This window comes from Oncorhynchus gorbuscha, linkage group LG11, assembly GCF_021184085.1.
Source record: "Oncorhynchus gorbuscha isolate QuinsamMale2020 ecotype Even-year linkage group LG11, OgorEven_v1.0, whole genome shotgun sequence".
Classification (NCBI taxonomy): Eukaryota; Metazoa; Chordata; class Actinopteri; order Salmoniformes; family Salmonidae; genus Oncorhynchus; species Oncorhynchus gorbuscha.
The window spans coordinates 49,027,052-49,052,758 of record NC_060183.1 but is presented as its reverse complement, the minus strand read 5'-3'; the positions used below and the strand labels follow the sequence as shown (position 1 = coordinate 49,052,758).

Genomic DNA, 25,707 nt, shown 5'->3' with positions numbered 1-25,707 from the left:
GTGGGTACCTTCTTACCTTTAGCCATACAGCCAATCAAAATGTTTTTATAAAGCACGTCTTACATCAACTGATGTTACAAAGTGCTGTACAGAAACCCAGCCTAAAACCCCAAACAGCAAGCAAATGCAGGTGTAGAAGCACTGTGGCTAGGAAAAACTCCCTAGAAAGGCCGGAACCTAGGAAGAAACCTAGAGAGGAACCAGGCTATGTGGGGCGGCCAGTCCTCTTCTGGCTGTGCCGGGTGGAGATTATAACAGAACATGGCCAAGATGTTCAAAAGTTCATACAGTTGAAGTCGGAAGTTTACATACACCTTAGCCAAATACATTTAAACTCAGTTTTTCACAATATTTGACATTTAATCCTAGTAAAATTCTCTGTCTTGGGTCAGTTAGGATCACAACTTTATTTTAAGAATGTGAAATGTCAGAATAATAGTAGAGAGAATGATTTATTTCAGCTTTTATTTCTTTCATTACATTTCCAGTGGGTCAGAAGTTTACATACACTCAATTAGTATTTGGTAGCATTGCCTTTAAACTGTTTCACTTGGGTCAAACGTTTCGGGTAGCCTTCCACAAGCTTCACGCAATAAGTTGGGTGAATTTCGGCCCATTCCTCCTGACAGAGCTGGTGTAACTGAGTCAGGTTAGTAGGCCTCCATGCTCGCACACGCTGTTTTCAGTTCTGCCCACAAATTTTCTATGGGATTGAGGTCAGGGCTTTGTGATGGCCACTCCAATACCTTGACTTCGTTGTCCTTAAGCCATTCTGCCAAAACTTTGGAAGTATGCTTGGGGTCATTGTCCATTTGGAAGACCCATTTCCGACCAAGCTTTAATGTCTTGAGAAGTTGCTTCAATATATCCACATAATTTTCCTACCTCATGATTTCATCTATTTTGTGAAGTGCACCAGTCCCTCCTGCAGCAAAGCATCCCCACAACATGATGCTGCTACCCCCCCCCCCCCCTTCGGCTTAAAAACCTCCCCCTCTTTCCTCCAAACATAACGATGGCCATTATGGCTAAAAAGTTATATTTTTGTTTCATCAGACCAGAGGACATTTCTCCTAAACATACGATCTTTGTCCCAATGTGCTGTTGCAAAACGTAGTCTGGCTTTTTATGGCGGTTTTGGAACAGTGGCTTCTTCCTTGCTGAGCGGCCTTTCAGGTTATGTCGATATAGGACTCGTTTTACTGTGGATATAGATAGTTTTGTACCTGTTTCCTCCAGCATCTTCACAAGGTCCTTTGCTATTGTTCTGGGATTGATTTGCACTTTTCACACCAAAGTACGTTCAGCTCAAGGAGACAGAATGTGTCTCCTTCCTGAGCTGTGTGGCCCCAGGGTGTTTATACTTGCTTAATGTTGTTTGTACAGATGAACGTGGTACCTTCAGGCGTTTGGAAATTGCTCCCAAGGATGAACCAGACTTGTGAAGGTCTACAATCTTTTTTCTGAGGTCTTGACTGATTTCTTTTGATTTTCCCATGATGCTAGAGGCAGTGAATTTGAAGGTAGACCTTGAAATACATCCACAGGTACAACTCCAATTTAGTCAATAAGCCTATCAGAAGCTTTAAAAGTCATGACATCATTTTCTGGAATTTTCCAAGCTGTTTAAAGGCACAGTCAACTTAGTGTATGTGAACCTCTTACCCACTGGAATTGTGATACAGTGAATTATAAGTGAAATAATCTGTCTGTAAACAATTGTTGGAAAAATTACTACACAAATTATATGTCCTAACCGACTTGCCAAAACTATAGTTTGCTAACAAGAAATGTGTGGAGTGGTTGAAAAACGAGTTTTATTGACTCCAACCTAAGTGTATGTAAACTTCTGACTTCAACTGTAAATATTTAAATCCTGTTAAATTTGTCTTGTCAGCAGTAGCACCTAACATTTTGCATTACAACAGTAAGACTAGTCATCAGTGAAAATGCTGACTTTTATTGTACAATCATTTCTGCATTGTTATTTGAAAAGTGCTCTGTGGCAATGTCGTTTGCAAAAATACATAATTGAGCTGTCATCTTTTATCTTCTCAGGAATGCCACATGTTGTATAATAACAGGAGAAACATCATGATCTACAAGTATACAATTCATTATACAGTACTATATGTCCAAAGCTGTCTTCACATGGATAAGCACTGTGAAAAGCTGTGCAATTAGCAGCCGTGGTATTCACATTTGTCATTATCGGTAAGAAATTGTTATGGCACTAGAAATCACGATATTTGATATGACCTCCTGTCCTTTATGTGTTGCTTCTATAACATGTTTTCTGTACTTTAAGGGATAAATATGAGTTTTAAGTAATAAATTAACAATAAAAAAACAATCTTTCCTACAAAAAGCTAATAAAATGGTTGGATCCACAAAATTAGCTTAATGTGGCCATTACATGAGATGCATCACTTACTCCAGAACAGTACAAAGTACTTATCAACAGACCTAGATGGACAGTTTTGAATCCCACTGTATTCAGGAATTGAGGTTAGCTGATGTGGACATATTTATGATGTAAGGCAGTCAATGCAGCCAATAGTGTCAAAAGCTGTATGCTGAAAAACTTTGCTACAAGTCATCCCAGCACTGCTCTGCAGTTTCTCCTCTTCATCAGTGTGCCATCTTGCTCTAACTCATAGCATCCTTCCTGGTACATGTTTTCCTGTTCAAATCCAGTGAATCTGGTTGTCGCTGGTCACAGTAAACCGTCCTGCTCAAAAACTGAGGGCAGAGTGGAGAAGTCGAAGGGGGAAAACTTGATACCTGTCCCATGATAGAACTTATTCTGGAACTCCACCCTAGGAAAGGAGAGAATTCACATACAGAATGTAAACAACCAGTATGAATGCATGTGTGAACACATTTCTAAGTGAATGATTCAAAGATACTGAATTATACTGAGTAGGTGACCGCTGGGGAATGAGAGAGCGTGTGAGAGTAGATGAGGGATTATTAACAGAGAGTAATTGATTGACTGGCTGAATGAGTCAGTCAGTAAGGCATCACGTAGTTTAGTATAAAGACCGACTCACCAGTGCAGCCGGAGGGCATGGAGGAAGGCTGAGAGCCCTTCCATGACCAGCAGGATGGACACAGTGAGCACAGCGAAAAGACTGAACACTGGTACCAGAAACAGCACCCCCAGTCTGGAGGTCATCCTGAGGCCCAGACGCATCACCATGGCCCACAGTACCTCCGAAAGCTCTGACAGACATATAGATGGACACACAGTAAGAGGAAGATGTATGGATCAATATCTGAACATAGAGACAGTAATTGATAGTAATTGCCCCCTTGTGGCCTTTTAAAGGTGTAGTGAGTCCGATACTTACGAGCATGGGCCAAACTGAGGGCCCAGAGACGTAGGTAAGAGGCCGTGTTGGAGATGCAACCCAGGCAATACTCTATGGTGTGGATGGCTTGGTGCAGGAATACATCCCCAAAGTCAAACTGAAAGATGAAAAACACATTGATTAGACAGAAACGCAACAGTGATGTACTCAAATGTGTATATGAGATGCACAGTTGTGGTTCTGACCTCCTTAGGCTGGGTCTCTCTGCTGGTCATGAGGTCATCCAATCCCTCTTCCTCATCATCATCGTATGCTGGTGCTTGGGACATATCATCCTCACTCACACGCCGAACTCTCTCATATCCCTAACAGACATTAAAATGTGCACCTATATTATTTACTGAAAACACATGGGTAACAAGCTCATACATGACTCTTTCCACCATACTCACCCTGCGCAATCGCAGGCCCTTCCCTCCACGGTGCAGCCAGTAGAGGTAGACTGGTTTTCCTAACAGCAGCACAGGCACAGACAGCAGAGCCACCACCACCAGGAAGACCTGCACCCCAGTCTGTGGATCAAAATACACACAGTCAAACACAGAGCCACATGGACAGATGGTCAAAAGAGACATTCAGAGATTTAGATACAGATGCTGAGAACCCCAGACTCCGCGGGGAAACTCAGAATCATGACCCCATCCCCAACACCCACCTGTCCAGGGTAGAGAGGGGTGTTGTCCTCTCCCTGCATGAGGAACATGTTGATAAAGTGGATGAGGATGCTGGGGGCCAGGCGGGAGTCACGTGCACCGAACGCCAGCCACTTGTAGAGGATCATGAAAACCAGGTAGCCAAAGAGACATAGCAGGAACAGCAACTCAGGGAGGAACAGCAGGTAGATGTTGAAATTATGTTTGAAGTGCCTGGATAAATGGAAGAGAATAGGGAAGGGGAGGAAAGGAAAGGACGGATTTACATTTAGAGAAGCCCTTTCTGAACATTTCAACTTGTGTGACTACTGTTAGGAACCACCAACTGCTCACTCACAGATGGTTGAAGACACTGAGCACAACCCCAAAGCTCATGTGCACGACCCCTATGATGACGGACATCTTCATCTTGTAGGAGTTCAGGAAGGACAGGCGATTCACTGCCATGTTCCATATCTGTGGGTGTGATACAAAGCATAACATGAACATAACGTCAGACAGTGCCAATCTCTGGGATTTGGGAGCAGTGATTTGGAAAGGCATGAGAAGGGACATGTGATTGTGGGTTTGTGTGTTTAGCATCTGAGAGCATTGCTTTGTGTCCGTGTGTCGTGTGTATGTATACTCACAGGATCGATGCCAAAGGGGTATGGCCCACTAAAGACACCAGTGACATTGGGATCAAGGGTGAGCAAAGCATTCGTTTGGAGAGTTTCATTCCTGGAATAAGAGGTGAATATGAGTACAATAACCTCAGTCAGCTACAGCTAAATTAAAACGATATGTTCACGTCGACAGGTACACTGGCCATCTATTCTGTGCATACTGTGCTTGGGAACGTAGTAATATGCATGTTTTTGTGTGTTCGTTTTGATCACTCACGTCCACTGCTGATCTGTGAACATAGCCCTAACACTCCAGCCTGAGCCAAATATGTTGAGTGACTTTGAGAAGCAGTCATTGTAGATCAGCCCCGTGTACACAGAGAAAAGGCCCATCATTAGTATGATATAACGTCCCTCGAAGAACACTGTCCAGATCTGAGGACAACACAGAAACCAAGACCAACATTCATGGCAGTTCATCAACATCAAGACAACTACAAAAACACAGTTCGAATTTGATAGAATTTACACTTAAAACGCTCTCACCTCATTATCAGAGCGCTTGCGCTTGTGGCTCTTCTCTTTCAACACCATCCACAGGGCAAAGCATGCCATGACCACACCATGACCAAGGTCCCCAAACATGACCGCAAACAGGAAGGGGAATGTAATGATGGTGTAGGGAACTGCCAAGCAGAGATACATTTAACATTTTAGTCATTAAGCAGACACTGTTATCCTGAGGGACTTACAGGAGCAATTAGGGTTAAGGGCCTTGATCAAGGGCACATTGATAGATTTTTCACCTAGTCGGATTGGGGATTGGAACCTGTAACCTTTCAGTTACTGGCCCAATGCTAAAAATGATCAGCATGGACAACTAGCTTTCATTTATTCCTATAACTGTGCTCAACCTGACTAGTCTGCATTACATGTATTCGTCCTCACGAAACCCAGACAAAAACGATTTGGGGGATTTTCATGAAATTTTATCCATACAATAGTCCTTTGGAGAAAGGATTGTTGACATATATTTTACATTTGTATTTAAAAGCCTAAATGAGAAATAATTACTCAAGGTTGGCGTATTTATGACCTTTTGGCTTTACCCATGCCTCCTTTCAGACACCATAATGTTTTATCTGTAGATGCTACATAGCAAAAATTGGGGTCATTGAAAATATGATACTGCCAAATTTTTGTATATATTGTTGACCATAATTACCTGTACTGGCATATCAAAGTTCCAGAGTGGGATCTCTGCTAGTTTTTAAATTATGGCCCATTTTATACAGAGAAATTGGCATAAACGACAATGTAACCAATCATAGCCCTCCTTTAACCTTTATCATTGCACACTCTGCAAATCACCAGCCGAGGGCGGCCATTTTGAAACTATTTTCACATTCATTCTGTTGGTAATGCATACAAATTGGATCATAACTCTAAAAGTAGGAATGATGATCCCACTCTGGAACTTTGATATGCCAGTAGAGTATATTATGTTCAACAATATATTGAATACTTTTCCAAATCAAAATGGGTATATTTTCAATATTCATGTTTATATTTCTCAATATTAATTAATGTAAAAAAAAAGGTTTTGAAATCAAAATACTACTCACATTACAGAGCAAGCGGTAAAGCTTCATATGACACCAATGTTTGCTTTGCAGCACCTACAGATGAAACACTATGGAGTCTTAAAGGAGGCCTGGGTAAGGCCAACATTGAATAAATATGCCAACTTCATTAAATAAGATAGATAAAAATATCAAATATATTTCAACAGTGCTTCCTCCAAAGGACACATTTCGTGAATATCCCAAAATCATGGTACAGTATTTTTTTGTCTGGGTTTCATGAGGAATCACTCAATAGTGCTCACCTGAGATTGCCTAAATGTTGTGTCTAAAGTGTTCCAAACTAGCCTACCTGTAGGTTTGTCTGTCGACTGCACAGGAGGTTAGGCACCTTAATTGGGGAGGACAGGCTTCTGGTAATGGGTGGAGCGGAATTAGTGGAATGCTTTCAAATACATCAAACACATGGTTTCCATGTGGTTGGTGCTATTCCATTGATTCCGTTCCAGCCATTACTATGAGCCATCCTTCCCTCAGCAGCCTCCACTGGTGTATTGAATCTGTACTCACCTGGACTAGCCTCCCTGTAGTCTCCAACCCCGTAAGCCTCCACAATACTCTGAAAGCCGGAGGTAAACTTGTTTGCTCTCAAGAGCGTAGGTGGTGTGTCGTTGCTTGGGATTCGGTTTACAAAGGATGGTACAGTGGCATCACCTTTTCTCTGAAAAGGGAAAATAGCATGTATTACATTTATACACACTACTGCCAGATTTGACAAAACAAACTACTGTATCTGTAGGACTATGGTATCCTCAACAGCCTCACTCACCGAGCCTTCCTCCAACGCACCCCGCAGGTTGGTCAGGTCATTGACAGGGCACCACACCTCAGCTATGAGACACTTGTTGGTGACGTCAAAGCTACTCAGGTTGAGGATGTGGTAGATGGCCTTCATCTTCTTCACTTGCACTACCCAGGTGAAGGCTGACTCTGAGGCCTTCTGCAGCCCCTGCCTCAGGTACTCCTCAGTGCGGTGTAGCACCTAGTGGTGCCAGGGGACAGTTAAAGATTTGACATGTTCAAGTATTTGCAAAAGGTCTTATAACTAGTGTCTATGCAAATGTGGAACATGGAGAGATGTCATCCAAGTATTATCTAGCCAACATCTATCATACATTGTTTAGGCCGTGCCTTTATAACATGACAGACAGACAGACAGACAGACAGACAGACAGACAGACAGACAGACAGACAGACAGACAGACAGACAGACAGACAGACAGACAGACAGACAGACAGACAGGCAGGCAGGCAGGCAGGCAGGCAGGCAGGCAGGCAGGCAGGCAGGCAGGCAGGCAGGCAGGCATGCATACATACATACATACATACATACATACATACATACATACATACATACATACATACATACATACATACATACATACATACATACATACATACATACATACATACATACATACATACATACATACATACATACATACATACATACATACATACATACATACATACATACATATGGGTAATGCCCTGTCAATTGCCCGCACATTGTTCAAGTCCAGGATGCGTGTCCTTAGGCTGTCCATTACATCTGCCCTCTCCTCGTCATTCTCAGGGTGGGGGTAAAGGTGACAGTGGTAACTGGAAGAAAAGGATACAAAAATATCACTGATACATATCAATGAGAGACACAGGCCTTAGAGATTAAGAAGTGTGCATGCAATGGATGATTTTGTGTTTTGTGCTGGCAAAAGCATAGATACCAATCGCAGATCTTTTGGACCTTCTGTCCAATCTGGTCTCCCCAGAATGAGATAAGGAACACAACATTTTTGCTGATCTCACCCTGTAAGGTACACACACAATACATATTATATGTGTCTTATCCCCCCCCCCCCCCAAAAAAAATGGCATGACGGTAGACATAGATTTCTGAAATCCGTATTGCTTTCTATTTCTACTCACCGTGTCCAGGTCAGCAAGGCTCTCGCCCAGCTCTGCATAGCTGAGGATAGTGTAGCCCTTACACACCCTCCACAACATGCGCTCAAATGCCTCCACCTTCACCCGGTGGATTAGGCCTGACACAAACCTACAGCCAAGAGGAAGACTTTACCACTCAGGACTCACCACTTACTCAAACTGACACTCAGTGACACATTATGTTTCTATTATACATGTTTGTCTGTGAAACTCACCCCAGCTTGGCTCCCAGTCTCTGCATGCCAGTGCAGCCTCCAGTGTCTGACTCAATGGATTGGAACTCTTCATACTGGGGGCCAAGGGCCTCATGCTGCATACAAGGAAAGGCCAGGTTTGCATGATCAACCCAAAAATACCAGTAGCCTTTGATTTGAAAAAAGGGTAAGTCTTAAAGTTGTACTTAAGTAGTTTATAAACTGTGAATTATTAGTTTATAGACCTTTTGTAAATCTGTAATAGCAAATATATTACGTAATGGTTGAAATTCATTGCTACACGTATTGTCAAGTGTAGCCTATTACAGAGATCATCAACTAGATTCAGCCGCGGGCCAATTCTTTGTGCAGCGGATGGTCGGGGTACCGGAACATAATGACAAATGATTTGTAGACTGCAATTTGACCGCAAGAAGCCTGAACAGATATAATATGTGACTAAAACATAATAATTGTGAACCTTGCTTACATTTGTGTACAATCACGTGTCTATTATGCATCGGAATACTTGGGAACAGATTTACAAAATAAAAATCACTTGGAGACGATTTCCTGGTGTTTTTACAGTCTTTTATGTCCAACATTGAAAATTCAACCAACATTAAAAAAATGTAATTCTCAGAAAACTTGGGGGGCGAATAAAAATACAATTTGCTGCCAGTTGGGGAACCCTGGCCTATAATCTACAAGATAAATAAAACATGCATCATTGGCTGTGGAATCACATGAACAAATGTTCATTGTTCAAAGTCAGGTGATACTCATGTGTGGTGATGAGGATATTCAATGCATGAAGAGAGGACAGAAAGACCCAATATATGGTGTCACAGTCAACTGACAGTTGTGTCTGGGAGGGCAATCGAGCAAAGGGTGAGTATGATAAGTGTATGTGTCACTTAAATGGCATTAGGCAGTTATGAGGCGAGGTTATGTGATAGTAATGTGTATGGTGGGAGTCATAGTTGTGTAAATAGACATGATGGCACTAACCCGGGAGCGGCTGTGTACGAAGGTGTGTGTGATCCTCAGCATGTGCGTGTACTCGGTCAGCTCCAGAAGATTCCGCTGCAGCTTCTCTTTGTTCCTGGCCACCTCGCTAAGCTCCACCTCCAGCCTTTGGAGCTGCTCCTGGGGGACCACAGCAGACAGACCACACACGGTCAACACCCCTTAACCACAGCAGACAGACCACACACGGTCAACACCCCTTGACCACAGTAATCATATGGGAATTAGTTCCCCTCAACCATTAATAACACACAATCAATACCCTAAATCAAACATTTATCAACTCTGCAATTCATCCACAGTGAATATCAACCATAGCACTCGTTTGTTACATGACAAACAGAATCTCAGACCTACCATGATTTCAAGGACATGTTTGGGGGGAGGGGCGACTGGACAGATTTCATCATCTTCTGGCACAGCAATATTTGCCTTTTGAATCTCCCTCAAAAGGTACCCTGTACAAAGAAAACAAAAAAATGATTTATTTATTTATTGTTTAATCAGATAAACAAACACTGACTGAGCACAAAAAAACACAATCATCATGGGGATCTGTTGAAACATCCAGAGTATTTACAGTTATAAAATCCAGACACGTTTGATCAAAACATAAAGAGGTCTTGCTAAAATTATCTGTAGAAGAACAACTGAGTTCTATATCTAGCACAAAGACAGTCTTTTACAGTGGAATGACTTGTAATTCAATCCCAATGCTTTGCTGTTACCAAAAGCAATATGTATTTCTCTGTAGAGGTAACCAGAGCTTGATCAAACCCCACCAGTAAATCAAAGGTACAGATGTAGGATCTTAATTTGATCACTCTTTTATTGTTGAGAATTTTCCTATACTGCAGGGAAGGCAAACTTGTAGTGTATTTTAGCTTTAAAAAGACTTCAAAGATTGTAATTTCCACTTTGAAATGTCAGACTTGTTTTGCCCTAATAAAAAATGTATCAATCCCTACAAAAATGTCCATTCATTATAATACACATAATAATTCACAGGATTATTATGGTGCAGCAGGTAGCCTGGTGGTTAGAGCGTTGGACTAGTAACCAAAAGGTTGCAAGATCAAATCCCTGAGCTGACAAGGTAAAAATATGTTGTTCTTCCCCTGAACAAGGCAGATAACCCACTGTTCCTAGGCTGTCATTGAAAATAAGAACTGACTTGCCTAGTTAAATAAAGGTCAACTAAAAAATGATGCAGGATTATTTTTCTGCTGTAGCAAACTGGCTAAAATTAGGATTCTACATTTGTATTGGTCTAGTGTCCATCTCATTGACCTCACCCAGAATTCTCTCCATCTCTTCACATCTCTTGATTTCGCTGACGAAGCGTCGCTGGAACAAGTTGACACTGGGGTTGATCTGAAACCAGAGGAGCACAGTGGTCAGTGACAATGCCAGTGGCCCAATGCTCACATCCTGGAGTTCATGAAATAGATTCCTTTCCAGTAGATGTTTTTGTGCAGAATGTATCATTTAAATATCAACATTTCATTTTGAAAGGTCCAAATCAATTTGCTTTTGAAATCTAGGTCAGGTCACAACAACGAAATTAAACAAACCCAGTGAGCAAGGTGCCTGGGTAACAGGTTTTTGGAGCCCCAGAATTATATAGACAACCAGACCATATGCAGTTGCATAGAGACCTCCATCATGACTACCAGACAATCACAGCATAGGGGGATATGTGATCAGATAAGGCTTTTATTGATTTACTTAATCAGTTTGTGCTACATTGTATATATATATATATTTACAAATAATTGATCCACGAGTAGCACATTAACTGGACTGATAGACACACTTAGGCATAACCCTGGGTGCACTGGTAGTCCGATGCAGACAGACAGACAGACAGACAGACAGACAGACAGACAGACAGACAGACAGACAGACAGACAGACAGACAGACAGACAGACAGACAGACAGACAGACAGACAGACAGACAGACAGACAGACAGACAGACAGACAGACAGACAGACAGACAGACAGACAGACAGACAGACAGACAGACAGACAGACAGACAGACAGACAGACAGACAGACAGACAGACAGACAGACAGACAGACAGACAGACAGACAGACAGACAGACAGACACACAGACACACACACACAAAGAACAGACATATAATTGACAACTGACAGACACTGGGTAGGCCTAACTAGCTGATATACACTATGCTTCTATTATTGCATTGCAAGTCTCCACATTTGCTCGACAGACAAGTGGAATAGCCTACTTACATCTCGAAACTCGACCAGACCCATTTCTCCAAGCTCACTTATGCAATCGTATGCTGAACCGGACTGAAGAAATAACTGCGCCAAGCACATCTCTTCACTTCGGAACACCGACCCCATCTTATCTGCCACCGGCACCTTGCTGACGAAATCTCCTCCGGCCTATTAATTCACTCTACGACAACTGTAGCAGTAGTTGCAGCCAATAAATCATACCAACGCGAAATCACAACTCTGCCGGTGTCTATAATGCCAAGCTTTGCAATAACGTTTCCGAAAATTAATATATTGTATCGAGTATGAGCTCTCAATATGGCAAAATTACTCTGCCTATTAACGGGTTAGTTATTTTACCGATAATAACGCTCGAGCTCTTACACTAGATCATTAGGTCCCCTAATTTGTAAGAAAACAAACAATACACCCTCACCCTTCTATCGCTTCGCACATATTTTATCGAGCGTGTCAGATAATACGCGTCATCCTGTGTCGCTATCACAAAGAGTCAACTCTATCCCCGTCGCAATGCTATGTGTAAGATTGCTCATTACGCAAAATAGAAAAGAAAAATATATTTCAGTCATGCCAGCAGACAATATGCAAAATTGTACATAAAAAGTACAAGTTAAAATGTGGGTAAGTATATAAATAAAATAATTTTCTTTAATCGCAGTATGTTGGATGCCTATATAGTCTGAGCGTGCCTGCAGGTTGCCAGATATTTGTATTTTAGTCCCCAAATTGAATTTTGACACCCGAGAATACGCAGCTATTACCAAAAGTGTATAAAGGTAGGGTATGGCCTACACCCACCGTCTATACACTCAAATAATAATACACTTTGATAGCGAAAGTACCAATAAGAAAATAACACATTATTTTCAATAAAGCCTATGACTCATAGGCTATGAGCCCTTGTGGCAATATATAAATAAACACACAGCCATTAGGCCTAGTACAGTCAATGTATGCTTCTATAACATTTCCAAAAACACAGAATTGTAGATTAAATCATATTTGAATGTGCATTTTTTCTGCTAGATTATATGGAGGGCGAAATTGCCTTACAGCCATTACTTAGTTTGGGGGTTTGGACCTTATCTGGCAACTAGAGCATCCTTTTATTTATTCAGTTCCATCATTCAAATTAGGGTGAACCATCTGCCCTTTCTTTGTGTGTGTAGGCCTGTATAAGGATTGTAGGTTGTGGTAGGTTAATAAATGCTGTCCAATTGTTTCTCTTTTTAAATCAAGTCAAGTGTCAAACTGTTTACTTACTGTGATCTTTTTGCTTTTTACATTTTCTTACCCACTTTGATCTCATCAGCACTCTGACTTAGTCGAGTGTATTGTGCAGTTTGTGTCATCATGGTCCTTTTGATCCCCTTCCCAATCCTTAACCCAAATAGCTTCGGATTCTTTTCAGTTAGGTAACATGCTCAACTTATGTGAATAAGGCAGGCCGGGTTCCTGACAACATCATAATAACAAGTGTCTTTTCTTTTGACTTTTCTCCTTGTTTATGCAGGGTTACCATGACATTATCAATATTATTAATGATGCTACTAACACTTACTAATGTAAACCATTCTAATTTAATGCGTAAGTGTTCACTAAATATATATTTTGTCTCTACACAGGCTTTGTTTCAACATTTGTGTATACAAATATTCTCAGTTCCGACAGCTTAAAAATCAGTAATATAACATGAAGATTGATGTCCAGTGTCCATCAATGATCCCTAACCAACTTGGCAGAACCTTTGCCAATAATGGATAAATGTTGCACCCCTAAGAGGTGTGCATAAAGATTCATGGCGGTTTGCTGCCAAATGTGCTTCCTCCAAGTATTGATTCAAGCAACACTTATGTGATCAAGATATCACAGGTTATTTATTTTTAATTAGAAAAATTTAACAAGGCAAACACCCATTCCCTCTAGCAACATCATCTCTTACATCAGTGGAGTACAGAACACAACACTGTGAAATATGGCATTCACTCAACACTTTGGCATTGGGACAAGAATAAGAAGTATAGCCAAGTTTATCCAAGAAATTAGGTACTTCAAGTGGAAATGAGTTTTGACAGATCAAAATGACTGACCACCACTGCAAACATAACCACTGCCCTGCATGTACAGGACCGTGAGTGGCTAAACGACACTGTTCAACATCTCATAAGGTCCTTTCCAGTCTGACATTGTCACCTGAGGCTCTGAGCCAGTCTATTGAGCTCCTGTGAGAGAGCAGTGACAGTTTCCAGGATCCTCTGCTTGTCTCCCTCCTCCAGCCGGGTCCCACAGCGCTGGGCAAACCTATCCGGGTGCCAAACAGTCTGCTGGCGCCTGAGGAGTTTACGGAACACTGGCATGTCTTTCCTATCTGCACCATGCAGCATCACCTCCACCATCTCCTCCACTGAGCCCTTTGGTGCCGGCCAGGGGATGTCCCGATAACTCAGTTTTGTTGTTGCCGCTGCTACAGTGTCAGTGTTGAATGTATCTGCACATCGCTCCTCGTAGCGCCGCTTCTTCCCCTGGCGCGTTTCCTCCTCTTTCCGTGCGGCACGTGCCAGGTACTCTTCATGCTCCCTCTGTAGCCTCTCATGCAGCTCTCTGTTAGCCCGATCCTCCTCATCCGCCTCTTTCTTCCTCTTCCCATGAAAACTTGAGGATGCCAGTCTTTGAGCCTCTGCATGCTGTTTAGTGACATACTCCTGTCTAATTCTATCTGCCCAGTCTTGAAAGTCCTCCTCATCGGTATCTTCCGCAAATAAATCATCTGCTGAAGAAAAAAACAAAACGTTTTTGACGATGTACAATGATTTAAATCAAATTATTAAAGAGTGAAATATTACCATCATATTGTCCAAATGTTTCAAAAAACTCATCCTGGCATTCCCCAAAGAGCTTCTCTTGCCACTCTTTCTCAGCGTCTGTCGCTTTTGAAGACTTTTCCCTAGGTGCAGTCTTTGGGAGAAAAGTAACATCAGAAACAGTTCTCAAGGATGTACACACCATACAATCATGTCATAGCTCTCTCCTAAAACACATATTACACATGCATATGGCAGAGACATTCATACCTTCTCAAATTTCATCCATTGCAGTAGGTCCCGAGGTGTAATTCCTGCATTATTTGGTGCAACCATGGCATCTGGGCAACTCTTTTGAAGGGGCAAGACGAGGTCATCATAGACTACATAATAATAAAAAATAAGGTTAGAATACATATTTAAAAAAAATATAAGGTTAGAAGGCATGTTATTATCCTAGCTGCTTCTTTTTGTTGTTAGTAATCACCTCTTTTGCCATGTTTCAGAGCCTTGTTAGCAGCAATGTGTAGGGGCGTGTCCCCTTTCTTGTCTTTCTGAAGGATGTTGGCTCCATACTTCAACAAAAGCCGAAGGATGGCGTCATCACGGAGCGAGCAGGCCAGGTGCAGGGGAGTCCTGCGCTTTTTACCCTGGGAGAAGTTGACGTCGAGGTCGGAGTGTTTCCGGAAGTAGGACTTCAGCTTCATCAAACTGCCATCTTCCACGTATTTTATCATCTTTTTCTGTTTACGAGTCGCCATGATCTCCCTCCGTATGGAGACTTACTCTACTTCTAATTTACTTCAACAAAGATTTAACAGCTGTAACAATACATATCTAGCAGCTTCCAAAGTTAGTTAACCAACAACAATCAATAACGTTAGCTAACGTTATAGGTTGTCATAAAAGAGCACAACGGGTGGCGTAATCCTATCTCCCGTCTTCGGTGCATACTAAAATGCTTTTGTCAGTTGATTAAGACAATTTCAATGTTTCGCAACCCCCATTAGTTAGCTAGCCTGTCGATTAGCTGATGTAACCTCGACCAAATTTGCGGAAACACGGACAAATAACAATGTAACACCGACGTCAATATGTTGTCCTGTCGTTAAATTCCCTTGTAATATTTATTCGGAGTCTTCTAGTTCCGGTTGGGTTGTAATTCCGAATTAAATCACTAAGTGGCAGTATACTGCTGTAGTACACATGGCTTTGACTTGCAATGCAGTTCATTTAAATCTTAAACCCTTGCATTTATTTATCGTGTTAAAAGTTTAAACCATTATTTCACCGAGTAAATAATGATTAAGCTAATATCTGATTTTATCGTAAGTGATCATACTTTTCTAGGTAGACAGAGTATAAGGAGAAGCAGGGGGTCGAGTAGGTGACCCCCTGTGCTGGTTTAGCAATGTGAATCATAGAAACATTGATTGATAATTTGTAGGAACTATACATCTAATCTAAAAATGACATAAAACAATATTACTATGGGATATGTTGCTATGGAGGTAAAGTTTGTTGAGAACGTGTGTTTTTTACTTTTAAATTGTAGGTTCCCTTACAAAAATAGTCCCACAAGATTTTCAGGGCCATTTTCCCTGTAGGACAACCTGCAGGATCCCTTCCTCATCCTTCATAGAGAATTTACTGTAGGACAATACACAGTTTCAAAAGAATGGACATAAAGCACAGGAAACCAGATAGCATGACAATGTTATTATTCAATGCCGCAACAAAGGATGAGTTTTATTGTCCATTTCATAAAAGATGATTCCTTGGAGAATCGCCTGCATGGCTGTCCAGTGCTGCTGCCTGTGTTAGTCAGTCTCACTGTTGTTCATAGGCTTGGTCTTAACTGGGGAGGAGATTAAAGAGATTAGATGGCCAGCGTTCACAGGATGTAATGGCAGAAACTGTATGTGTGCGTGTGTGTTACATGAGGAACAGTGACAAAGGAAATAACAAGTAACGGTTAGGTCATACTTACCAGAATCGTACTTACTATCATAAATCGTACTCAATGAAAAGGGTCGTACTTGGAACAGCAACAAATTTGATCGTTATTAAACATGGATATTAAGGCCAAATAGGCAATATTACTAATAGACTGTCAACTCAGTCACATAGGTAATGATTAGCCTATGTAATGATATAGGCCTACTATTAAACATGTTACAAAATAACACTGAAGACATAACTTCCTTTTTACTTTTATTAAATATTGATATTCTCTTGTCTCTCTTATGCCGAAAGAAAAAAAGCACAACTCTTTGGTCCAAACCAGGCAAATGGCATCATTGAAGTGACAACACTACAAAGCTCAGGTGTTGTGGAACCTTCCACACAAGGCTTGTTCCTTTCCAGATTAAAAAGTAGAAAAGCTGATCCCTAAGAAAAGTAGGAAGCAAAGCAAGGTGGTGTGGAACCTTCCACACAAGGCTTGTTCCTTTCCAGATTAAAAAGTAGAAAAGCTGATCCCTGAGAAAAGTAGGAAGCAAAGCAAGGTGGTGTGTTATTATAACTGAATGAAAGGGTAATTTAGGGAAACGTAAGCATTTTTGTCTGAAAAACACAGAAGAAAAATGTATATTAACACGCCACACACCTATACATTGACAAACTATGTAAACCTATACCTAATGTGAAGATTATGCTCATCTTTCACCGTTTCCCTCAGTGCTGCCCAAATAAAATACAAGCGTGTCGGTCGCATACACATATTTATCAGATGTTATTGCAGGTATAGCAAAATGCTTGTGTTCCTAGCGCCAACAGTGCAGTGATATCTAAAAATACACAACAATTACAGACAACTCTAAAAGTAAAATAAAGGAATTAAGAAATATAGAAATCTTAGGATGAACAATGTCAGAGTCCGGAGTATAAATATACATATTTTTTAAATCCTGTATTTAACTAGGGAAGTCAGTTAAGAACAAATTCTTATTTACAATGACGGCCTACCCCTACCTGGTCAAACCCGGACGACGCTGGGCCAATTGTGTGCCACCCTATGGGACTCCCAATCACAGCAGGTTGTGATACAGCCTGTAATCAACCCAGGGTCTGTAGTGATGTATTTTGCGCTGAGATGCAGTGCCTTAGACCGCTGCGACACTCTGTAGCTTAATATACAAAAGTATGTGGACACACATTCAAATGAGTGGATTCAACTATTTCAGTCACAACCGTTGCTGACAGGTGTATAAAAGAGCACACAGCCGTGCAATCTCCATAGATAAACATTGGCTGCTAATGGCCTTTCTGAAGAGCTCAGTGACTTTCAACGTGTCGCTATCATAGGATGCAACCTTTTCAACTATCTCAGTTCGACCTGGAGTTCCAGGTCTCCGGTAGCCTCTGGAACTGCCGATCTGCGGCCAACAAGGCAGAGTTCATCTCAGCCTATGCCTCCCTCCAGTCCCTCGACTTCTTGGCACTGACAGAAACATGGATCACCACAGATAACACTGCTACTCCTACTGCTCTCTCTTCGTCCGCCCACGTGTTCTCGCACACCCCGAGAGCTTCTGGTCAGCGGGGTGGTGGCATCGGGATCCTTATCTCTCCCAAGTGGTCATTCTCTCTTTCTCCCCTTACCCATCTGTCTATCGCCTCCTTTGAATTTCATGCTGTCACAGTTACCAGCCCTTTCAAGCTTAACATCCTTATCATTTATCGTCCTCCAGGTCCCCTCGGAGAGTTCATCAATGAGCTTGATGCATTGATAAGCTCCTTTCCTGAGGACGGCTCACCTCTCACAGTTCTGGGCGACTTTAACCTCCCCACGTCTACCTTTGACTCATTCCTCTCTGCCTCCTTCTTTCCACTCCTCTCCTCTTTTGACCTCACCCTCTCACCTTCCCCCCCTACTCACAAGGCAGGCAATACGCTTGACCTCATCTTTACTAGATGCTGTTCTTCCACTAACCTCATTGCAACTCCCCTCCAAGTCTCCGACCACTACCTTGTATCCTTTTCCCTCTCGCTCTCATCCAACACTTCCCACACTGCCCCTACTCGGATGGTATCGCGCCGTCCCAACCTTCGCTCTCTCTCCCCCGCTACTCTCTCCTCTTCCATCCTATCATCTCTTCCCTCTGCTCAAACCTTCTCCAACCTATCTCCTGATTCTGCCTCCTCAACCCTCCTCTCCTCCCTTTCTGCATCCTTTGACTCTCTATGTCCCCTATCTTCCAGGCCGGCTCGGTCCTCCGTGGCTTGACGACTCATTGCGAGCTCACAGAACAGGGCTCCGGGCAGCCGAGCGGAAATGGAGGAAAACTCGCCTCCCTGCGGACCTGGCATCCTTTCGCTCCCTCCTCTCTACATTTTCCTCCTCTGTCTCTGCTGCTAAAGCCACTTTCTACCACTCTAAATTCCAAGCATCTGCCTCTAACCCTAGGAAGCTCTTTGCCACCTTCTCCTCCCTCCTGAATCCTCCTCCCCCACCCCTCCTCCCTCTCTGCAGATGACTTCGTCAATCATTTTGAAAAGAAGGTCGACGACATCCGATCCTCGTTTGCTAAGTCAAACGACACCGCTGGTTCTGCTCACACTGCCCTACCCTGTGCTCTGACCTCTTTCTCCCCTCTCTCTCCAGATGAAATCTCGCGTCTTGTGACGGCCGGCCGCCCAACAACCTGCCCGCTCGACCCTATCCCCTCCTCTCTTCTCCAGACCATTTCCGGAGACCTTCTCCCTTACCTCACCTCGCTCATCAACTTATCCCTGACCGCTGGCTACGTCCCTTCCGTCTTCAAGAGAGCGAGAGTTGCACCCCTTCTGAAAAAACCTACACTCGATCCCTCCGATGTTAACAACTACAGACCAGTATCCCTTCTTTCTTTTCTCTCCAAAACTCTTGAACGTGCCGTCCTTGGTCAGCTCTCCCGCTATCTCTCTCAGAATGACCTTCTTGATCCAAATCAGTCAGGTTTCAAGACTAGTCATTCAACTGAGACTGCTCTTCTCTGTATCACGGAGGCGCTCCGCACCGCTAAAGCTAACTCTCTCTCCTCTGCTCTCATCCTTCTAGACCTATCGGCTGCCTTCGATACTGTGAACCATCAGATCCTCCTCTCCACCCTCTCCGAGTTGGGCATCTCCGGCGCGGCCCACGCTTGGATTGCGTCCTACCTGACAGGTCGCTCCTACCAGGTGGCGTGGCGAGAATCTGTCTCCTCACCACGCGCTCTCACCACTGGTGTCCCCCAGGGCTCTGTTCTAGGCCCTCTCCTATTCTCGCTATACACCAAGTCACTTGGCTCTGTCATAACCTCACATGGTCTCTCCTATCATTGCTATGCAGACGACACACAATTAATCTTCTCCTTTCCCCCTTCTGATGACCAGGTGGCGAATCGCATCTCTGCATGTCTGGCAGACATATCAGTGTGGATGACGGATCACCACCTCAAGCTGAACTTCGGCAAGACGGAGCTGCTCTTCCTCCCGGGGAAGGACTGCCCGTTCCATGATCTCGCCATCATGGTTGACAACTCCATTGTGTCCTCCTCCCAGAGCGCTAAGAACCTTGGCGTGATCCTGGACAACACCCTGTCGTTCTCAACTAACATCAAGGCGGTGGCCCGTTCCTGTAGGTTCATGCTCTACAACATCCGCAGAGTACGACCCTGCCTCACACAGGAAGCGGCGCAGGTCCTAATCCAGGCACTTGTCATCTCCCGTCTGGATTACTGCAACTCGCTGTTGGCTGGGCTCCCTGCCTGTGCCATTAAACCCCTACAACTCATCCAGAACGCCGCAGCCCGTCTAGTGTTCAACCTTCCCAAGTTCTCTCACGTCACCCCGCTCCTCCGCTCTCTCCACTGGCTTCCAGTTGAAGTTCGCATCCGCTACAAGACCATGGTGCTTGCCTACGGAGCTGTGAGGGAACAGCACCTCAGTACCTCCAGGCTCTGATCAGGCCCTACACCCAAATAAGGGCACTGCGTTCATCCACCTCTGGCCTGCTCGCCTCCCTACCACTGAGGAAGTACAGTTCCCGCTCAGCTCAGTCAAAACTGTTCGCTGCTCTGGCTCCCCAATGGTGGAACAAACTCCCTCACGACGCCAGGACAGCGGAGTCAATCACCACCTTCCGGAGACACCTGAAACCCCACCTCTTTAAGGAATACTTAGGATAGGATAAAGTAATCCTTCTCACCCCCCCCCCTTAAAATATTTAGATGCACTATTGTAAAGTGGCTGTTCCACTGGATGTCATAAGGTGAATGCACCAATTTGTAAGTCGCTCTGGATAAGAGCGTCTGCTAAATGATTTAAATGTAAAATGTAAATGTCATATTTCTGCCCAGCTAGAGCTTCCCCGGTCAATTAAATGTGCTGTTATTGTGAAGTGGAAACGTCTAGGAGAAACAACTGCTCAGCCACGAAGTGGTACACCACAGAAGATCACATAACAGGGCCGCAGAGTACTGAAGCTCGTAGCGCAAAAAAAAGCACAATAACTGTTAATCTGGAGCTTCATGAAATGGGTTTCCATGGTCGAGCAGCCATGCACAATGTCAAGTGTTGGCTGGAGTGGTATAAACCTTGTTGGCATTGGATTTTGGAGCAGTGGAAACGCGTTCTCTGGAGTGATGAAACACGCTTCACCATCTTGCAGTCCGACAAACGAATCTGGGTTTAGCGGATGCCAGGAGAACGAAACTTGCCCCAATGCATAGTGTCAACTGTAAAGTTTGGTGGTGGGGGAATAATGGTCTAGGCCCCATAGTTCCATTGAAGGGAAATCTTAACACTACAGTATACAATGACATTCTAAACAATTATGTGCTTCCAACTTTGTAGCAACAGTTTGGGGAAGGCCCTTTCCTGTTTCAGCATGACAATGACCCCGTGCACAAAGCGAGGTCCATACAGAAATGTTGTTTCGAGATCGGTGTTGAAGATCTTGACTGGCCTGCATAGAGCCCTGACCTCAAGTCCATCAAACACCTTTGGGATGAATTGGATGTTCCGATGTTCCAACATTTAGCGGAAAGCCTTCCCAGAAGAGTGGAGGCTGCTTTCCAGCAAAGGGAGGACCCACTCAATATTAATGCCTATGATTTTTGGAATGAGATGTTCGACAAGCAGGTGTTCACATTCCTTTGGTCAAATAGTGTATATACAGTTGAAGTTTACATATACTTAGGTTGGAGTCATTAAAACTCGAATTTCAACCACTCCACAAATTTCTTGTGAACAAACTATAGTTTTGGCAAATCTACTTTGTGCATGACACAAGTAATTTTTCCAACAATTGTTTACAGATTATTTCACTAATAATTCACTGTGTCACAATTCCAGTGGTTCAGAAGTTTATATACACTAGGTTGATTGTGCCTTTAAACAGCTTGGAAAATTCCAGAAAATGATGTCATGTCTTTAGAAGCTTCTGATAGACTAATTGACATGATTTGAGTCAATTGGAGGTGTACCTGTGTATGTATTTCAAGGCCTACCGTCAAACTCACTGCCTCTTTGTAGACGTCCACTAGTCTGGTTCATCCTTGGGAGCAATTTCCAAACGCCTGAAGGTACCATGTTCATCTGTACAAACAATAGTACGCAAGTATAAACACCATGGGACCACGCAGCCGTCATACCGCTCAGCAAGGAGACGCATTCTGTCTCCCAGAGATGAACGTACTTTGGTGCGAAAAGTGCAAATCAATCCCAGAACAACAGCCTTGTGAAGATGCTGGAGGAAACAGGTACAAAAGTATCTATATCCACAGTAAAATGAGTCCTATATCGACATAACCTGAAAGGTCGCTCAGCAAGGAAGAAGCCACTGCTCCAAAACAGCCATAAAAAAGCCAGACTACGGTTTTCAACTGCACTTGTATGTAAACTTCTGACCCACTGGGAATGTGATGAAAGAAATTAAAGCTGAAATAAATCATTCTCTCTACTATTATTTTGGCATTTCACATTATTAAAATAATGTGGTGATCCTAACTGACCTTAAAACCTCTCTCAGGGAAAATGTAGAGCGCCAAATTCAAATAAATTACTACAGAAATCAAACTTTCATTAAATCACACATCCAAGATAGCAAATTAAAGCAACACACACTTGTTGTGAATCCAGCCAACATGTCAGATTTCAAAAAGGCTTTTCAGCGAAAGCAAACGATGCTATTATCTGAGGATAGCACCTCTGTAAACAAAGAGAGAAAAGCATATTTCAACCCTGCAGGTGTGACACAAAACGCAGAAATAAAAATATACTAAATGCCTTACCTTTGACAAGCTTCTTTTGTTGGCACTCCAATATATCCCATAAACATCACAAATGGTCCTTTTGTTCGATTAATTCCGTCGATATATATCCAAAAAAATCAATTTCTTTATTTATTTATTTATTATAACACCTGTTCCAACTTGCGCAACGTGACTACAAAATATCTCAAAAGTTACCTGTAAACTTTGCCAAAACATTTCAAACTACTTTTGTAATACAACTTTAGGTATTTTTTTAATGTAAATAATCGATAAAATTGAAGACAGGATGATCTGTGTTCAATACAGGAGGAAAACAAACCTTAGCTAGCTTTCTGGTCACGCGCCTCTATCTAACAGTACACTACAAGTTACCCTCGTTCAAGATGGCCGTACTTCTTCATTACACAAAGGAAAAACCTCAACCAATTTCAAAAGACTGGTGACATCCAGTGGAAGCGGTAGGAACTGCAAGAAGGTCCCTTAGAAATCTGGATTCCCAATGAAAAACCATTGAAAAGAGAGTGACCTCAACAACAAAAACATCTGAATGGTTTGTCCTCGGGGTTAAATAAGTTCTGTTATACTCACAGACATCATTCAAACAGTTTTAGAAACTTCAGAGTGTTTTCTATACAAATCTACTAATACTATGCATATCTTATCTTCTGGGGATGAGTAGCAGGCAGTTGAATTTGGGCATGCATTTCATCCGAACGTGAAAATACTGCCCCCTGTCACCAAGAAGTTAAGATAATTTTTACTGCCATTAAATGTCAGGAATTGTGAAAAACTGAGTTTAAATGTATTTGGCCAAGGTGTATGTAAACATCCGACTTCAACTGTATTTTTGGAAACTACTTGTTTCTACAAATCCAAATCTGATCAAAGTAAAACATTTTATGAGTTACTAAAGGGGTTTTAGTGGAAATTTCCCTCACCAATTACCAGTTTGACTTTTCCCTCATCAAGGACCGGCTTTCCTGAAGTCCCTTTATTGGTATTTCCAATTTTCCAGATTATCCATGAGAAGCAATCGCCTCCCTCCCAATCCCAGCCACAGCCAGGTCTTTCACATGGCTGTGCTGGAGGTGCCACCTCTACTGCAGGCCTGCAGTGTGGCATTACATATGCCCAAAGGGGTCATCCCCTCTGCTGATGGTCTTGGCTGTATAAATGTTAACATAATCATACACTAACATCTTAGCACTGTTCAACGTTAAAACATGACAAAGAATATCAAACAATTTAATGGTGAACATGGGTGCAACTGGTGCTATCATAAAGGAGAAGGGGTAGAAAAGGTCAATGGGTTCACTAGAGTGTATCCTACTGTTTAGAATGAGCCAGAGCCACGCACAGACACCAAACACCGCAGAGAGGTTGCCTTGGTGGTGGAGTCAGGGAACATCATACATGGTGTTAAGGGCCCATCTCCTTTAGTGTTCCTTACCATTTACAGCGGGATGGCAGGGTTTGCTTTTGATTGCATGCAGGGCATCTTCCTCGGCATATGTCATCAAATGACAACACTGTGGTTTGAGTCCAAATATCACCCTGAATCCTGGTACATTGGAAGAGAAGTAGAGCGTATAATCAAAATATTGCTTGCCATAAAACCACCTGTAAATGAGACAAGACCACCACGCTGAATTAATTTACTCAAATATTGGAAAGCCACAGAGTTTCGACACTTCTTGCTTCTCTATAGCCTCCCCTGTTTAAATGGGATTTTACCCAGGCAGTGCTTACAACATTTGCTGCTACTGGTGCAGGGTACAGTACAGTATCTATTGTCTACTGAAAGACACGGTTACCTCTCATGACATTGATATGGCTGAGATGTTCCTTTGAAAATATGTTATTAGGTTTGAACAATTGTATGGGAAATGTCAAGTCAGCTACAATGTCACCATACTTTTGCATGCACCTACATCTGTCCGAAACTGCGGACCTTTGTGGGCTCAAAGTGCATTCATCTTTGAAAGTAGTAATGTGAGACTTGGTACCCGGACAAATAGTGGAAACGTTCAGTCTCTACCAACACATCCCAAGACTACTCACGATTACATTCACCACAGAATCAAACCAAGCTAGCAAAAGGTTTAGTGAATAAATATTAAGGGGCTACAAACTCGCCAACAAATGTGAAAAAAATAATTGTATTTTTACTAGGGTATCCTGTTGCACAGAACCCTACATCAAGGGAGGCTTTTCTCCTTGAAGAATCAGACGTTACTTACAAAAAAAACATGTACATTTCATCATAGAGCAATCGTTAATGGGAATCACATTTATTCCAAAACAGCAAGTACCTTATCGAAACTAGTAAACCATGTAGTGGTCACCCAACATGGGTCAGTGGGGATGGTCAGGTATTTTGTTGACGTAGGCAGTGAAGTGGGCTACGCAGAGATGACAACAAAATGCACAATAAGAGACTAAGAGAAAGGAGGCACAGTCCTCTTGGATACTTAAAGAGATTGGCAATTCAAATTAGGTTAAATTAATCAAATGCACAGACATATGTACCACCTGTGTTTACCTGAAAGACATCCAAGGTGTACAAGGGAACTACATCTGTTGGAAGCGTTAAACTTAACTATGTATTTATGTGTTATAAAAATGTATACAACTTTTTACATTGTATTTATATATTCAGAGTATGTATGAATAAAGGTGTTTCTGGCTTACTGGTGCTCTTTCATGCCATCCCTAGGAGGGGGTTGAGTCACTTGAGTGGGTTGAGTCACTGATGTGATCTTCCTGTCTGGGTTGGCGCCCCCCTTGGGTTGTGCCGTGGCGGAGATCGTTGTGGGCTATACTCGGCCTTGTCTCAGGATGGTAAGTTGGTGGTTGAAGATATCCCTTTAGTGGTGTGGGGGCTGTGCTTTGGCAAAGTGGGTTGGGTTATATCCTTTCTGGTTGGCCCTGTCCGGGTGTATCATCGGATGG

General features: G+C 42.7%; 2 protein-coding genes across 3 annotated transcripts; both read right to left on the bottom strand.

The window, feature by feature from the left end:
- Positions 1-1,940: 1,940 nt before the first annotated feature.
- On the bottom strand, positions 1,941-12,234 carry LOC124047851 (V-type proton ATPase 116 kDa subunit a2-like). Its single transcript, XM_046368174.1, has 20 exons — positions 11,703-12,234; positions 10,738-10,816; positions 9,800-9,900; positions 9,425-9,562; positions 8,435-8,529; positions 8,202-8,328; positions 8,000-8,082; positions 7,784-7,877; positions 7,045-7,257; positions 6,786-6,936; positions 5,179-5,318; positions 4,910-5,067; positions 4,657-4,747; positions 4,365-4,483; positions 4,030-4,240; positions 3,767-3,886; positions 3,560-3,679; positions 3,354-3,471; positions 3,054-3,225; positions 1,941-2,819 (listed from the first exon to the last, which is right to left on the bottom strand). Exons 1-20 carry the CDS (start codon positions 11,817-11,819, stop codon positions 2,717-2,719), a joined length of 2,550 nt encoding a protein of 849 aa, XP_046224130.1. The 5' UTR covers positions 11,820-12,234; the 3' UTR covers positions 1,941-2,716.
- Positions 12,235-13,569: 1,335 nt separating this feature from the next.
- LOC124047849 (NF-kappa-B inhibitor-like protein 1) lies at positions 13,570-15,612 on the bottom strand. Of its 2 annotated transcripts, none has more exons than XM_046368172.1 (4): positions 15,003-15,612; positions 14,786-14,898; positions 14,558-14,669; positions 13,570-14,484 (listed from the first exon to the last, which is right to left on the bottom strand). In XM_046368172.1, the coding sequence occupies exons 1-4, from the start codon at positions 15,274-15,276 to the stop codon at positions 13,904-13,906; spliced, it is 1,080 nt and encodes a 359-aa protein (XP_046224128.1). In that variant the 5' UTR covers positions 15,277-15,612; the 3' UTR covers positions 13,570-13,903. The 2 variants fall into 2 exon arrangements, with proteins under 2 accessions (XP_046224128.1, XP_046224129.1); XM_046368173.1 differs by having other exon boundaries at positions 13,570-14,481.
- Between the last annotated feature and the right edge of the window lie 10,095 nt (positions 15,613-25,707).

Excerpts from the sequence above, each read along its gene's own strand:
- LOC124047849 (XM_046368172.1), bottom strand. The coding sequence starts at position 15,276 with ATGGCGACTCGTAAACAGAAAAAGATGATAAAATACGTGGAAGATGGC. Across the intron at positions 14,670-14,785 it reads AATGGATGAAATTTGAGAAG|ACTGCACCTAGGGAAAAGTC; the intron begins GTATGAATGTCT and ends TTTCTCCCAAAG. Across the intron at positions 14,485-14,557 it reads AACATTTGGACAATATGATG|CAGATGATTTATTTGCGGAA; the intron begins GTAATATTTCAC and ends TTTTTTCTTCAG.
- LOC124047851 (XM_046368174.1), bottom strand. The coding sequence starts at position 11,819 with ATGGGGTCGGTGTTCCGAAGTGAAGAGATGTGCTTGGCGCAGTTATTT. Across the intron at positions 7,878-7,999 it reads GTCCAAAAGATCTGCGATTG|TTACCACTGTCACCTTTACC; the intron begins GTATCTATGCTT and ends CTTTTCTTCCAG. Across the intron at positions 3,680-3,766 it reads AGGGCCTGCGATTGCGCAGG|GGATATGAGAGAGTTCGGCG; the intron begins GTGAGTATGGTG and ends AATGTCTGTTAG.